Source organism: Ptychodera flava, chromosome 19 (genome assembly GCF_041260155.1).
Source record: "Ptychodera flava strain L36383 chromosome 19, AS_Pfla_20210202, whole genome shotgun sequence".
NCBI lineage: Eukaryota > Metazoa > Hemichordata > Enteropneusta > Ptychoderidae > Ptychodera > Ptychodera flava.
The window spans coordinates 2825716-2844391 of record NC_091946.1 but is presented as its reverse complement, the minus strand read 5'-3'; the positions used below and the strand labels follow the sequence as shown (position 1 = coordinate 2844391).

The 18676-nt window shown below is 39.2% G+C and overlaps 1 protein-coding gene across 2 annotated transcripts in view; it reads left to right on the top strand.

The window, feature by feature from the left end:
* LOC139118390 (collagen alpha-2(IV) chain-like) overlaps positions 1 to 18676 on the top strand; it is a 105402-nt gene that overhangs the window by 67277 nt on the left and 19449 nt on the right. The window contains exons 25-27 of one of the 2 annotated variants that reach the window (XM_070681686.1): positions 9247 to 9411; positions 11351 to 11494; positions 12775 to 12900. In XM_070681686.1, the coding sequence (XP_070537787.1) occupies positions 9247 to 9411; positions 11351 to 11494; positions 12775 to 12900 (435 nt within the window). The remainder of the gene's footprint in view (positions 1 to 9246; positions 9412 to 11350; positions 11495 to 12774; positions 12901 to 18676) is intronic. The other variant, XM_070681688.1, reaches the window with a different exon arrangement.

The following is an 18676-nucleotide window of genomic DNA, read 5'->3' as shown; positions in this document are numbered from 1 at the left end:
TACTCCATCACATCCTACCAGTACTAACACACATTCTACCAGTACAAATACTCCATCACATCCTACCAGTACTAACACACATTCTACCAGTACAAATACTCCATCACATCCTACCAGTACTAACACACATTCTACCAGTACAAATACTCCATCACATCCTACCAGTACTAACACACATTCTACCAGTACAAATACTCCATCACATCCTACCAGTACTAACACACATTCTACCAGTACAAATACTCCATCACATCCTACCAGTACTAACACACATTCTACCAGTACAAATACTCCATCACATCCTCACCAGTACAAATACTCCATCACATCCCACCAGTAACTAACACACATTCTACCAGTACAAATACTCCATCACATCCCACCAGTACTAACACACATTCTACCAGTACAAATACTCCATCACATCCTACCAGTACAAATACTCCATCACATCCCACCAGTACTAACACACATTCTACCAGTACAAATACTCCATCACATCCCACCAGTACTAACACACATTCTACCAGTACAAATACTCCATCACATCCTACCAGTACAAATACTCCATCACATCCTACCAGTACTAACACACATTCTACCAGTACAAATACTCCATCACATCCACCAGTACTAACCACACATTCTACCAGTACAAATACTCCATCACATCCCACCAGTACAAATACTCCATCACATCCCACCAGTACTAACACACATTCTACCAGTACAAATACTCCATCACATCCCACCAGTACAAATACTCATCACATCTACCAGTACAAATACTCCATCACATCCCACCAGTACTAACACACATTCTACCAGTACAAATACTCCATCACATCCCACCAGTACAAATACTCCATCACATCCCACCAGTACTAACACACATTCTACCAGTACAAATACTCCATCACATCCTACCAGTACAAATACTCCATCACATCTACCAGTACAAATACTCCATCACATCCCACCAGTACTAACACACATTCTACCAGTACAAATACTCCATCACATCCTACCAGTACAAATACTCCATCACATCCCACCAGTACTAACACACATTCTACCAGTACAAATACTCCATCACATCCTACCAGTACAAATACTCCATCACATCTCTACCAGTACTAACACACATTCTACCAGTACAAATACTCCATCACATTCTACCAGTACAAATACTCCATCACATCCCACCAGTACTAACACACATTCTACCAGTACAAATACTCCATCACATCCTACCAGTACAAATACTCCATCACATCCCACCAGTACTAACACACATTCTACCAGTACAAATACTCCATCACATCCTACCAGTACAAATACTCCATCACATCCTACCAGTACTAACACACATTCTACCAGTACAAATACTCCATCACATCCCACCAGTACTAACACACATTCTACCAGTACAAATACTCCATCACATCCCACCAGTACTAACACACATTCTACCAGTACAAATACTCCATCACATCCTACCAGTACAAATACTCCATCACATCCTACCAGTACAAATACTCCATCACATCCCACCAGTACTAACACACATTCTACCAGTACAAATACTCCATCACATCCCACCAGTACTACCACACATTCTACCAGTACAAATACTCCATCACATCCCACCAGTACTACCACACATTCTACCAGTACAAATACTCCATCACATCCCACCAGTACTACACACATTCTACCAGTACAAATACTCCATCACATCCCACCAGTACTAACACACATTCTACCAGTACAAATACTCCATCACATCTACCAGTACTAACACACATTCTACCAGTACAAATACTCCATCACATCCCACCAGTACTAACACACCATTCTACCAGTACAAATACTCCATCACATCCCACCAGTACTAACACACATTCTACCAGTACAAATACTCCATCACATCCCACCAGTACTAACACACATTCTACCAGTACAAATACTCCATCACATCCCACCAGTACTAACACACATTCTACCAGTACAAATACTCCATCACATCCCACCAGTACTAACACACATTCTACCAGTACAAATACTCCATCACATCCTACCAGTACAAATACTCCATCACATCGTACCAGTACTAACACACATTCTACCAGTACAAATACTCCATCACATCCCACCAGTACTAACACACATTCTACCAGTACAAATACTCCATCACATCCTACCAGTACAAATACTCCATCACATCCCACCAGTACTAACACACATTCTACCAGTACAAATACTCCATCACATCCCACCAGTACTAACACACATTCTACCAGTACAAATACTCCATCACATCCCACCAGTACTAACACACATTCTACCAGTACAAATACTCCATCACATCCCACCAGTACTAACACACATTCTACCAGTACAAATACTCCATCACATCCCACCAGTACTAACACACATTCTACCAGTACAAATACTCCATCACATCCCACCAGTACTAACACACATTCTACCAGTACAAATACTCCATCACATCCCACCAGTACAATACTCCATCACATCCACCAGTACAATCACCAGTCTCTATACTCCATCACATCCCACAGTACTAACACACATTCTACCAGTACAAATACTCCATCACATCCCACCAGTACTAACACACATTCTACCAGTACAAATACTCCATCACATCCTACCAGTACAAATACCACACATCCTACCAGTACAATACTCCATCACATCCTACCAGTACTAACACACATTCTACCAGTACAAATACTCCATCACATCCTACCAGTACTATCACACATTCTACCAGTACAAATACTCCATCACATCCTACCAGTACTAACACACATTCTACCAGTACAAATACTCCATCACATCCTACCAGTACTATCACACATTCTACCAGTACAAATACTCCATCACATCCTACCAGTACTATCACACATTCTACCAGTACAAATACTCCATCACATCCTACCAGTACTAACACACATTCTACCAGTACAAATACTCCATCACATCCTACCAGTACTAACACACATTCTACCAGTACAAATACTCCACACATCCTACCAGTACAAATACTCCATCACATCCCACCAGTACAATACTCCATCACATCTCACCAGTACAAAACTCATCACATTCTACCAGTACAAATACTCATCACATCCCACCAGTACTAACACACATTCTACCAGTACAAATACTCCATCACATCCCACCAGTACTAACACACATTCTACCAGTACAAATACTCCATCACATCCCACCAGTACTAACACACATTCTACCAGTACAAATACTCCATCACATCCCACCAGTACTAACACACATTCTACCAGTACAATACTCCATCACATCCTACCAGTACTAAATACACATTCTACCAGTACAAATACTCCATCACATCCCACCAGTACTAACACACATTCTACCAGTACAAATACTCCATCACATCCCACCAGTACTAACACACATTCTACCAGTACAAATACTCCATCACATCCCACCAGTACTACCACACATTCTACCAGTACAAATACTCCATCACATCCCACCAGTACTACCACACATTCTACCAGTACAAATACTCCATCACATCCCACCAGTACTACCACACATTCTACCAGTACAAATACTCCATCACATCCCACCAGTACTAACACACATTCTACCAGTACAAATACTCCATCACATCCCACCAGTACTAACACACATTCTACCAGTACAAATACTCCATCACATCCCACCAGTACTAACACACATTCTACCAGTACAAATACTCCATCACATCCCACCAGTACTAACACACATTCTACCAGTACAAATACTCCATCACATCCCACCAGTACTAACACACATTCTACCAGTACAAATACTCCATCACATCCCACCAGTACTAACACACATTCTACCAGTACAAATACTCCATCACATCCACCAGTACTAAATACTCCATCACATCCTACCAGTACTAAACACACATCTACCAGTACAAATACTCCATCACATCCCACCAGTACTACACACATTCCTACCAGTACAAATACTCCATCACATCCCACCAGTACTAACACACATTCTACCAGTACAAATACTCCATCACATCCCACCAGTACTAACACACATTCTACCAGTACAAATACTCCATCACATCCCACCAGTACTAACACACATTCTACCAGTACAAATACTCCATCACATCCCACCAGTACTAACACACATTCTACCAGTACAAATACTCCATCACATCCCACCAGTACTAACACACATTCTACCAGTACAAATACTCCATCACATCCCACCAGTACTAACACACATTCTACCAGTACAAATACTCCATCACATCCTACCAGTACAAATACTCCATCACATCCCACCAGTACTAACACACATTCTACCAGTACAAATACTCCATCACATCCCACCAGTACTAACACACATTCTACCAGTACAAATACTCCATCACATCCCACCAGTACTAACACACATTCTACCAGTACAAATACTCCATCACATCCCACCAGTACTAACACACATTCTACCAGTACAAATACCCATCACATTCCTACCAGTACAAATACTCCATCACATCGTACCAGTACTCACACACATTCTACCAGTACAAATACTCCATCACATCCCACCAGTACTAACACACATTCTACCAGTACAAATACTCCATCACATCCACCAGTACAAATACTCCATCACATCCCACCAGTACTACCACACATTCTACCAGTACAAATACTCCATCACATCCTACCAGTACTAACACACATTCTACCAGTACAAATACTCCATCACATCCCACCAGTACTAACACACATTCTACCAGTACAAATACTCCATCACATCCCACCAGTACTAACACACATTCTACCAGTACAAATACTCCATCACATCCTCTACAGTACAAATACTCCATCACATCGTACCAGTACTACCACACATTCTACCAGTACAAATACTCCATCACATCCCACCAGTACTAACACACATTCTACCAGTACAAATACTCCATCACATCTACCAGTACAAATACTCCATCACATCCCACCAGTACTAACACACATTCTACCAGTACAAATACTCCATCACATCCCACCAGTACTAACACACATTCTACCAGTACAAATACTCCATCACATCGTACCAGTACTAACACACATTCTACCAGTACAAATACTCCATCACATCCCACCAGTACTAACACACATTCTACCAGTACAAATACTCCATCACATCCTACCAGTACAAATACTCCATCACATCGTACCAGTACTAACACACATTCTACCAGTACAAATACTCCATCACATCCCACCAGTACTAACACACATTCTACCAGTACAAATACTCCATCACATTCTACCAGTACAAATACTCCATCACATCGTACCAGTACTACCACACATTCTACCAGTACAAATACTCCATCACATCCCACCAGTACTAACACACATTCTACCAGTACAAATACTCCATCACATTCTACCAGTACAAATACTCCATCACATCGTACCAGTACTACCACACATTCTACCAGTACAAATACTCCATCACATCCCACCAGTACTAACACACATTCTACCAGTACAAATACTCCATCACATCCCACCAGTACTAACACACATTCTACCAGTACAAATACTCCATCACATTCTACCAGTACAAATACTCCATCACATCGTACCAGTACTACCACACATTCTACCAGTACAAATACTCCATCACATCCCACCAGTACTAACACACATTCTACCAGTACAAATACTCCATCACATCCCACCAGTACTAACACACATTCTACCAGTACAAATACTCCATCACATTCTACCAGTACAAATACTCCATCACATCGTACCAGTACTACCACACATTCTACCAGTACAAATACTCCATCACATCCCACCAGTACTAACACACATTCTACCAGTACAAATACTCCATCACATTCTACCAGTACAAATACTCCATCACATCGTACCAGTACTACCACACATTCTACCAGTACAAATACTCCATCACATCCCACCAGTACTAACACACATTCTACCAGTACAAATACTCCATCACATCCTACCAGTACTAACACACATTCTACCAGTACAAATACTCCATCACATTCTACCAGTACAAATACTCCATCACATCGTACCAGTACTACCACACATTCTACCAGTACAAATACTCCATCACATCCCACCAGTACTAACCACATTCTACCAGTACAAATACTCCATCACATCCTACCAGTACAAATACTCCATCACATCGTACCAGTACTAACACACATTCTACCAGTACAAATACTCCATCACATCCTACCAGTACTAACACACATTCTACCAGTACAAATACTCCATCACATTCTACCAATACAAATACTCCATCACATCGTACCAGTACTAACACACATTCTACCAATACAAATTTTCCATCACATCCAAACAGTACTATCACATGTTTTGCTATCACATCTGACCATAGAAATGCTTTACAACATTTAACAAGAAAATTTCCTTGCAATTGCTACCATGTGTCACAGTAGATTTGAAAACCTTGTATCTGTTTTAAAAGTAATGCTTACTTTTGTAAAGTATTGTTCCTTGTAAGAAGTAGGATAAGGAAAGGTCCCTTTTGCTATTAACGGGCCATGGATAATAAAAAACATGCGCACGATAAACACAACTAATTGTGTTTTGCCTCAGCCCCCTCCCCCACCCCTAAACGAATGTGTGGAAGCACGAAAAATCCAACCAAGCCTCAATCTGTGTCTGCATACAATTGGTAATTACATCATGCTTTGCAATTGCAAAAAATTGTAACAATGAAGTAACAATCTGAACGTTTGTAGTCTGACGAATATGGTCATACCTGCAACCCTTTCCTTTTCTAACACAGTTTCTGCCAACTCAACGATGAAGCAACTGTCAGAATGAAATGCATAAAAACTGTATCCAAAATTATTGTAGCATTATTATCCATGTTCACTGAAGGATATGTATGTCAAGTGAATGCTGGTGTGGTGCCTGTGCCACACTGGCCTGGTAAATGCCAAACAGATATCACAATATTTTGCAATACATAAAAACATGTAGCTAGATATTGTGATATAAAAACATATAAGGCAGTTTTTCCGCAGGGTAATGAAAATGCAGACAAACCCCCTTCCCCCTAAGCACAGAAATTGCGTTTATCGTGCACAGGTTTTAATTATCCAGGGCCCTAAGACAGTCGATAAATAGTACATTGATGTGGACATGCAGCTGTGGACATTTTTATTGATGCAAAGATTACTACAACTTTTAATGGTGTGATTTTCTTTCACTATATGTCATTTTTAAGATAGAAATTTTCTCAACTATATTTGTCACTTGGAAATAGTACTATATTTCACAGGTTGTTGATTGCCCTGCAGCCTAAATTTCACAAATTATTTTATGGTTTCACTTTTGTGTCAAGCACATCTCAGCCTCAAATTTGACAGCCTCTGCATAAAGCATATAAATTCAGCTTATTTTGAAATATTTACTCATAGTTTCGGATCACAGTCTGTTAGTCATTGTGTGCATGAGAAATAAATTGATAGCCTGGTATGACATGACAGTATACAATAGTAAATAATGACTTTGATAATCTTGATTTTACTCTAAATGATTGATACCGAACCTTTCAATGATAATTCTGCTACACAACAAAAAATAAGTTGGATTTAGCCAGCTTATACTGTAGCCAAGGTAAATTTAAGTACTTTGTTGGTTGGGGCAAATGATGTGATTGTCAGTTACAATGTTAGCAGCTGCATTTCCAGTTATAGAATGTTAGCAGCTGCATTTCCAGTTATAGGATATTATACGTAAGATAATAAATACATAGGTTATCTTATATATAGGGTATCATTTACACAGTATATCCTATACATAGGATATCAAATACTTATGATATCTAACACATTGCAGTGTTCATGCTAATGCTCCTCACACTCAAAATATGAACAAAATTGGCATGAAGTGAAAATCATGTTATCGGCTATTGGTCGTGCTTGTCAATTATTGCAAAGCCACAGTCTGATCAAAAACTTCTTAGATGATAGTAGCACATTGACTACCGTGGAAATTAGCTAGGAAGAATATATATCCACCACAAGGTTTGGAAACAATCTTGCATCAAATGAAATCTTAGTGAATCTGTCTGTGACATGAGTCCTGTATAGCCAAATACTTATCCATTCAACCAGAATTAACAATATAGCCTGTGTTTTCTATGTAATTCAGCAGCAAAAACTAAAGTGGAAATTTCATCAATAGAGATATAGCCTGTGTTTTACAGCAGGAGGAAAAAATGAATAGTGCTTAAGTTTCTTAAACATCAACTTGGCGTCACTTTGTATTCTATGTGAAAAGTTATACACAGCAGGAAATCACTAGGGTGGGCCCATATATTTTGAAAAACTATACAATATAAGATTTTTGAGTGAATTGTTATTGTATAGACGCATTATGAGATTTCTCTGTTTTGCAGGAATTTATGATTTTGACCATAGCCCCACTTTGATTCTATGAGCTTATTAATGAAAACTTTGGCAGAATACCCTTACTGTAAATAAGGTTGTGAGTGGAGCACCATACCTTTGAAATGCTTTATCCATGTTCAGTATTTTACTTAAACATTTGGCTAATAATTTTTGGCATGAATTAGGTATGTCAAGGTATTGAGGTCGATAAAAAATACGTGTAAGTAATAGCATGAACACTGCTTAGGATATCAGTACTCATGTAGGATATCCAATGATGTATTTTTTAATGGTTTCTTTTCCAATTCTTGTAGAGAAATCTTTTCTTATAAATGGTTAATATTCTTCTCTGATACTCTTGTATAAAGTAATGTTGAACTTGATTGATGATACACTACTTACGATTCTCGTACGCTAACCAATACTCCTTCAACACTGTAAGTGTTATGTTGATTTCTCATCTTGTGTAGCAGTGATTCAGATACTGCACTGACTGATATACTCATAACACAGGATATATAATCTGTAGAATTATCGAAAAGTAAAACTAATACTCATAAAAATAATTTGCTGACATGATGTAACAGTGTTTTCTCACACCTAATACCCATTACAGTAAGTCAGAATACCAAGCAATGGACTCTGAAGTCATGTTATGGTCTTGATGTTGAAGTTTGATTTGACAATCCAGCAGTTGTAGTGACATACTTTATTACACTATGATTGCACAGGCTTTCCAGGTTTCCCAGGTCAGCCTGGTGAAGACGGTGAACCAGGTACTGATGGATTCAAAGGAGAACCAGGTGAACCAGGAGCAGAACAAGGCCCACGTGGTCCACTTGGTCCAGATGGAGAAAGGGGAGGTGACGGATTTCCAGGATTTAAAGGATTTCCCGGTAAGCCAATTAATCCACCTCTACATCAATGGTAAAGTTATGTATAGCATGTATAGACAATAGACAGTCTGTAGATGTATAGACAATAGACAGTCTGTAGCATGTATAGACAGTAGACAGTCTGTTGCATGTATAGATAATAGACAGTCTATAGCATTGTAGAAATAGTCAGTCCATAGTATGTATAGACAATAGACAATCTGTTGCATGTACTGACAGTCTTTGGCATGTGATCACAACAGAAAATGTCTGTTAAATGTGCACTGTGCTCTTTCTAATTTGATCGTCAAGTTGCATTGGTGAAAGTGTTTCTACTTGGACAGTTCAGAGAACTGACTTTCGTTCAAATCTGTTTGATGCTGGTCGATAATGATAAAATTGTTTTAAAATGCCCTGCATGTAACTAAATGTTGTATAGCATGAACTGTGAAGAGGCTTGTACATGTAATAAAAATATTGTCTGAATACATGGGTTTATGTGCCCTCGCAGCAGGAGACAATGCGCCCTCCTGCCGTCGGGCAAGTTGTCAACTACTCTCGGGCACATAAACCCATGTATTCAGGCAACAATATATAGCGGTTTGTTAAATTTTGGCAAGCAGATTAAAAAATAGGGAGATCACTACACAAAGATCTAGTCTAGTGATATTTCAACAATATATTTATGACTTAAGTGTAAACACGCAGCTTTAAGTACATGGTCATTTCATTATGAAATTGTCACAAACTTTACCAAATTAAGGCACAATATTTCTTTCAATCAAACATTTTTTCTAATGATTGCATCTTGCTGCCTGTGTAGTATAAATATACATGAACATCACTCGGTTGTAACATGTTCTTCTAGCACCTCGATGTACACCTCATTCTTTGTTGGTAAATATTTTGCGAACATACGGAATACGGGCCTTTGCATGCTAAGGCCCTTCTGCCTTACAACCTCAGTGTGCAAAACCTTTATCAGGGGACTATGAAATGTGCAGCATCTCGGAAGCTGTTATCTAATTGGTTGGCTGAATCTTACCATTATCATTGAATTATACACAATAGACTGCCTACATTGCTGCTTTAAATAGTGACAATCAACCAATAAGATGTAACCTTCCAAGCCAGCTGCACATCAGCAGGTATCATAACAAAGATTAATACCTATTTCAATAAATCAATATACAATCTCTTACTGGTATGTTGATTTTGCTGAATTAGCTAGTACATTTGAAAGACTCCATGACAAATACAAACATACAGGCTACTTTTATGGTGTAGCATAGAGAGTTAATGTCTGATGTATATATCGTAGGTATTTCTTTTGGTACAATGTGCACTAATCTAGCATTCAAACCAGATACATTCAGTGTATACACAGTGTATGTAGTGGTACTCTGCATTGTAATCTGCTCTACATTGTTGCCTGAATACATAGGTTTATGTGCCCAAGGGCAGGTGTCAAGTTGCCCGACGCCAGGAGGGTACATTGTCTCCTGCTGCCAGGGCACATAAACCCATGTATTCAGGCAATAATATTTTTAATAAATACCTCATTACAGTTAATGGCATATAAAATTTAGTTACTCACAGGGCATTCTCACAATTTTACCATCTCCACCAGCATCAAACAGATTTTAATGAAAGTCAAAATAGCAGTGCGCTCATTGATTTTACATCTAGCGTTAAGCATGTATTTTGATGTCAAAAATGTCGAAGGGCTTCACCAGACTGGGTTACTATGGAAACCAGTCAGTACATCATTCACATGGCCCACTAATTAACTCCCCGGATTTCCTATCCAAATCAATCCACTGATTTCCACTCGCATCAAGGCATGTACTAATGTCATCTGCTCTGGCGAAAAGTGGTGATGTATAAGAATTGATCAATGATCAGAGTTGATCAGCATTCATGATGTCCATCATAACATATTATTGATTTTGTATTACAGGCCAGGAGGGTAGTCAAGGTATTGATGGCTTTCCAGGGCCACAGGGCTTGCCTGGTGAGGTAGGTTTACCGGGAGCCAGAGGTGAACCTGGTGACAAAGGCAGAGATGGAAATCCTGGCTTTTTTGGAGACATTGGTCTTAAAGGTAAGTCACTGACCTGATAATTTTCAGTTTAAAGGGTGTGAAAGGGAGCAGTTATGTTTTATTCTGCAAAACACTGGCCAAAGAACACAGGGAGAAGCCCCTGAAATTCTTGGCTTTCAAAGATCAACATTTCTTGTCACTGGAAATACACCCACTATAAATGACTGTGCTTACTCCTTGAATCTGAGAACCTTGGGAGCTATAAAAAGTTGAACAAGAAATAACTGTTTGCAATTAACACGATTGGAACTAATTTGGGAGAATTGGATCTGATGATTGTTCAAATTTATTAAAAGTGTTAGGTACCCTACAGCTGAAAGTTGTAATGTTACAAATTACCCATAAAAACAAGTGCATTGCAAAAAAAAAGAAAAGCAGATGAGCTTACATTTGCAGATTAAACCAACCTTACTACACTATCGAATTATACCAAATTAGTTAACTAGAAAAATCTCTGTCTGTCAGATTGTTGTGAAAACCAATACATAAATCTTCTGGTATGTATTTAATATCCAGATTTTGTAGTGTGAACAAATTCAAAAGATGATGGTGGGTACCTACCTCTTATAATGACGTGCTAGCTTTTGGCAGTCGCTATGGTCATGCTATATGGTGTAACAGGGAAATATTCATATGTCCCACAGTTTTTGTGTTTTATCATTTTTCACTGAATATTTTTTATGTCACTGTCAGCAACAATGAAATTTTGAGAAAATGCCGGTCTAAAAAATCTTCATAATTATAATTTTTATAGTCACATTCCATGCCAAATGATACAATTGAAAATTTGATAAGCAAGCAAACAGAATTTCAGGATCAATATTGTACTTTGTGCTGTGAAGAAATTGGATGGATTGTATTCCAACCTTCACATGAAGGCACTGTCTCCTGGCTGCAAATGCTTGCAAAGAGAGGGCATTCTTGCAAGCCAGGGATTTATTACCACACCTTAATCCTACTCAGCTCTACAGTTTCTGCAAAGAGTCTGCTTGTTTGTGACAATTTGAATGTTATGCCTGTCAGTTCAAGAAAAGTTTGACAAAGGAAATCAAAATAATGCTGGTGACAAGCAAACTGCAACCAAAGCTATGCTTTTGGGACAGATATTGTGTCTAGTGGTCATCCCAATTATTTCTGGGTACAGATGTATTTTGGACAGAAATGCAATCAGACTAGACTTTTTTCAAAATTTTGATTTACTATATGATGTAGTTGCATAAGTTGAATTTTGGTGAATTAACCTGAAAAAAACTGTTAAATGTTTTCATCTTATATTGTAGGACCTAGAGGAGACACAGGCCCAGATGGTGAAGTTGGAGAACCTGGAGAACCCGGTAAAGCTGTTGGATTTATGGTCAAAGGAGAACCTGGATTACCCGGACCCAATGGAATAGATGGCAGTGACGGTATGAACAATGTTAAGCTACTGATATGTTGTGACATTTCAAGGGACTTCATGTCATGTAAATATTTATTTAGCAGGCTGAAATATTTTGAACTGATACGTGTGTGGCTCAAAGGATGTCTGTCAGTTCCACTGATGCAATGATATGTCCATCATCATTGTATGGCACACTTTTTATATACAGTGAGAATGTACGATGGTAATATTATTATTATTATTATTATTATAATTATTATTATTATTATTATTGTACTTGGGCCTCAGCCCAAGTACATTTGTTTTCATTCCGTGGGAAAAAACTGTAAGGTATAACCATTTCTGGCTGAGACCAGGGAGGGCAAAATGTATTGGCTTCATCTTTCTGGGCATAATAAATGGCGTAATGATGTTAACTGAATGGAAGTGCTGCTCTCAGCCAGTCTTGAATAAGTGAGATGTGAATATAAATGCTTCTCTATCTGAGTTTTTGCCACAAATCTTCTGAATATAATCAAAATGTGCATCGAAATGCAACAATTAATGCACCCTCCGTTTACTAGGCGATGGCACGACCCTTGCTACACCCACTGGACGAGCCAAAGTGGGAGGGGTAATTTCGGTTTGGTCAAACAGGAGGGCTCGAGACCAGAATTTAACATTTAAACTTGAAACATGTTTAATCACTGACAAGATGTGGATTAGTGTTAATCAAAGAGAAAGTTTGAAAAGGAAAGGTTTTATATCCCGGACACAATGAAAACATTACGACTGGAAACTGTACCCCGGTTGAGAATAGTAACGCCCACAGCGATGGAGAACACTTATCCTTGAGCTGAGAAAACCAGACCATCATTTCGAAATAGAGCTGCAGATTCGAGAAGCTCGTTAAAAATAGCTAGGTACACCCCATAAGGGGTGGTTTCGAGTCTTGAGGGCAAATTTCGCCTCCTTCATTTAGAAATCGTACGTTTGTTTTTCCAGGGGAACACATCATTTGACACAAAATTTGCATGAAAAGGGGTCGCCAGTAAGCACGTGGTCAAATCTGGCATAAGAAACAATATGAAATGTTGGGTAAAGCCAGTCCAAATAAACTGATTTGAACTTTTGTGTTTTGTAATTTATACCACTGCAGTAACATGACCTTTTTTTGACAACATCACACAATGTAATACGTTTTGAAACTGAATACTCCGACGTATTCTGTGTCCCCTTTGCTAAAAAATACGGTATGCCGATTACCATGTAAGGAGATGATGACGTCAAGACAGATTTGTAGTGCGTTTGGTCTTGGATGGTGCATGGTGCACGAAGTTTTGTCGAGGTAGCTTGTGTATTTATTTCCTAAATGGGAGATATTAGGGTCGATCTAAAAGGCCGAAAAATGTTATGATACTCTAAGCGAGCTGAACTCCAATGCGAATGGTTGGATAATTTGGAGGATGTCTAGACTGATCTCGTCTCATTTATTTGGCGGTCAGTATTGAATTTCAACTGCGTCACAAGTTTGTGTCGAACGGTCAACGAACGATATTTTAGAAATCTGGAGACATGGCACATCGCAGTTTTATTTTAGTATTTTATATTTTACAAAAGATGTAAGAAGCAATGATTTTGTTGAAAATTCTGAAAAAAAATATAGGAAGATTTGATCGCGAACACATTTTCACTTGGGGGTCAACTAGCCCTGCGTACGATGCTGTGTGTTCCGCTACAGCTAACCGCCCCGCTCACCACCACAGCCCTGCAAAGACCCGTACGTTGGGTCGGTGACTTCAAATCCATTTTGGGACTTGACGTAAAAAGCCAAATTACTGCCGAAATTCAGCGTTCTTGCGCCCAAGTCGTATCCCAGCCTACCTCAGCTACTCGATCGCTTCCAAAAATGACAGTCTTTTATTCACTTCTCGTAAATAACCGTCGATGTCGGCAACTCTCTCGCTGGCCCTGCGTACGATGCTGTGTGTTAGCTGTAGCACATAGCATCGTACGCAGGGCTAGGGGTCAACATGGGGTCGCAGCCATGTTGCCTCAAAACTTATTTCTGTCTGCACTCAAAACTCAAAAATGTCGCATATGAACCTGAAAAATCGATGTAATTTTGTCAAACTTCGGCGAAATTTCAGCCTATAGACAAAATTTCATCTAGGTAAGGTAAATTTACTGAAATTTGATCGACAAATAATCCTGAGCTTTGAACGTGACAGCTCGCCTTCTCCGGGAAGTCATGCATCCGGCCACAGTCGCTCGAGAGCTATTCAGCTCTGGGACTATTCGCCCCATAGACGAGTATACAGAAGCGAGAAATACCTCGCTTCTGTATACTCGTCTATGGGGCGAATAGTTCCAGAGCTGAATAGCTCTCGAGCGACTGTGATCCGGCCAGCTGCCCATATGGCCGGGTGCATGAGATTGTTTTCAAGCGACGGCGGCAGACCGTACGGGGCTCTGGATATGAACCTACCGCCGGTGTAGCTGTCATAACTCACAGTACGTGGTTTATCCCATGATGCAACTCGATTCGTACACACAGAGATCACCATTCTACCACCGAGGGCGCCATTACAATTCTGACTAAAGCTGTCCAAAAATAGCCCCCAGCTTGAAATTGAGGTCGAATGCGTACGCATGACTTTTATCCTCGTTCGCAGTTACGTCAATGTGATAGCCCGAAAGACGTACATTTTCAGTTTTTTTCCGGATCTTTATAGCATTTTTCTATCCAAAGATCCATATCATTGAAAATTGTCGTTAAGTTTTCATTTTTTTGCCCTTTTGGGGATATTTTTAGCTATCTCTTCTCTGGTTTTTTATCAATGATGCCTGAAAGAGTGCATACACCATTGCCATGCTTGCTCCGAGTAAAAGTATGTTCCCAGATTTTTATTTGACCGTCATTTGGAAATTTCAGCGCAATTATTTAGTAAAAAATGAGATTTTTAACGGAATTTTGGCTATTTCTCGATTACAAACGTGGATTTTGAGAAATGGTCAACATAAGATTGTCGTGCAATTAAATACGATTCCAACGATATACTGCTTGCCTATGTTGACCCCAAAATCGAGGGAGGAGATAGAGTTTGAAAACAGACAGTCACATCGGAATGAAAAATGTACTTTGCCATGTTATAATTTTGCTTTTGTATGCACATGCACTTTACTCAGGCTTACGCTCGCTTGTGCCGGATTAAAATCGTACGAGACACGGCGCTGAAACAAATACAAATGACATGGCTCATTGCTGTATCTGTGTATTATGTACCGGTATTAATCATGTAATTTCTCGATCGCACGAAATATGAATCAATGTTCATTTTGCACGGTCCTCGAACTGTAAAGACTAGAACAGATAGGAACGTGGCTTTGCATTGCCAACTGTTGACAAAACTCTTTGTTACGATGCGTTTTTAGGGTTGCGTTGCCGTCTTCTCCCGGGGACCGGCTGATGTAAACAACACTGGCCGTACGTAAAACTACAAAGGCGCTACGCAGTACGCTGTTTCTGCACGATCACAGGATATTGAAGTGTTTACAGAACTTTCACGATCGCTTGTTGAAAACTGCGGTCCATTAAATCCTCAACAGCTTTGCTGGTTGGAAGGGTGTCGATTCAGTGCAGCTTGCGTTCGCCGAAATGTGTTTCTGTCAGTGTCACCGCGTAGCCAGAGCTGACAATGACATTCAGTAACTCGGTAATGCATGCTATCAATGTATCAGACATCGCAGCATTTGTGCTAAAAGTTCAATCCTTATATCTGGCCGATGATAAATACATATACGTGAATACAAGAAAAACTTCCACTGTCAGTCTAAATATTTTCGAGGCGATCGCAACGCGCTGATGACTGTATCTGCATGTACTCAACTATTGTATCGTGTTTCTATGGGTGCATACGCGCAATGGGGATAACGGGCAGGCCGATCTCCGTGTGTACAAATCGCATTGCATCATGGGTACTTTCACGTACCGTGTAACTGTTGCGTTGTTTTTAATCACCATGGACGAAGTCCGAGGGGACTTATAGGTTTGGTCATGTCCGTGCGTCCGTCCGTCCGTTCACGCCTACAGTACCCAACCCCATACAGATGCACGTCGATTTGTTTCACAATGCTATCAAATTTGGCCGTGTTAGAGGACTTTTTAGTTTACACCTCCATAGACTCCCATGTATAAGGCAGTTCTCCATAGACTCGCATGTATGATGCCAAGAAAAATAAAAATTTAGTTTCTCATCGTATTCATATTGCCTAAAGGATGCAGTGACACAGTTTTTTTGTCCCCACGGATAAAGTCCAGGGGGCTTATAGATTGGCTCATATCCGTCAGTGAGTGCATCAGTGAGTCCATCGGTTCACGCAGATATCTCAGACATTTTGACAAAATATCATGTGACCTTGGTGACCTTTGACCTCAAATATACATTATTGTCCATGACTCAGTAACCACAAGTGCTAAACCTTTCATATTTGGTATGATGGGACACCTTATGATGCCACATATTGTACTCCATTAATTATGTGCATATCTAAGTATGAGCGAGCCAATAGAGCAAGAGGTCTGATTTCTGGTATATAGGGATAAGTTAACAATATAATTTGTTTGACAAAACTTCACGTGACCTCAATGACCTTTGACCTCAAATATACATATTGTCCACAACTCAGTAACCACAAGTGCTACACCCTTCATATTGGTATGAAAGGACACCTTATGACACCATATATTGTACCTCATTAATTATGTGCATATCTTATTTTGAGCGAGCCAATAGAGCTAGAGGTCTGATTTTTGGTATATAGGAATAACTTAGCAATACAATTATTATGACAAAATGTGACGTGACCTCAATGACCTTTGACCTCAAATATATATATTTGTCCACAACTCAGTAACCACAAGTGCTACATCCTTCATATTTGGTATGATAAGACACCTTATGACACCACATATTGTACCTCATTAATTATGCACATATATAATTTTGAGCGCGCCAATAGAGCTGGAGGTCTGATTTTTGGTATATAGGAATAACTTAGCAATACAATTATTATGACAAAATGTGACGTGACCTCAATGACCTTTGACCTCAAATATATATATTTGTCCACAACTCAGTAACCACAAGTGCTACACCCTTCATAAATGGTATGATGGGACACCTTATGACACCACATATTGTACCTCATTAATTATGCACATATCTAATTCTGAGCAAGCCAATAGAGCTGGATGTCCGATTTTGGTATATAGGGATAACTATAGGGTAGAAATCTAAATATGCCCATCTAAATATTAGACATCTACCATCGAGAACAAAAGAAATTTGCTGTAATTTGAATATTTAAGGAGTTTAAGCAATTCCCGCTATAAATAAAGAACCCCTGCCTCAAACTCCACAAAAGTTGCTAGACATATTTTGCCGTTGTCATGCCATTGCTTCGTTTAATAGCCAGTTAATCAAATGCCTCATTGACAGGAGGAAATTCAAGACCATATTTGAATAGTAGTATATATTGTCCTCAAAATTACTCTATCACGGCCCAAGTACTCATTGCCTTCAGCAATACTGCCTTGTTATTATTATTATTATTATTATTATAATTATTATTATTATTTTTCTTTAAGTTGTTTCAGATAAAACTAATATATAGGAGGAAAAAACAACAAGCAAAACATTAAAAAATGCACCTACACTAGGTACTTCACAACAAACTGTGTGATTATTCAAGATGTAAATTAATTTGGACAAGATGCTAACCAACATTCAGATTTTGCCAACTTTTTAGCTCTGCTGTCA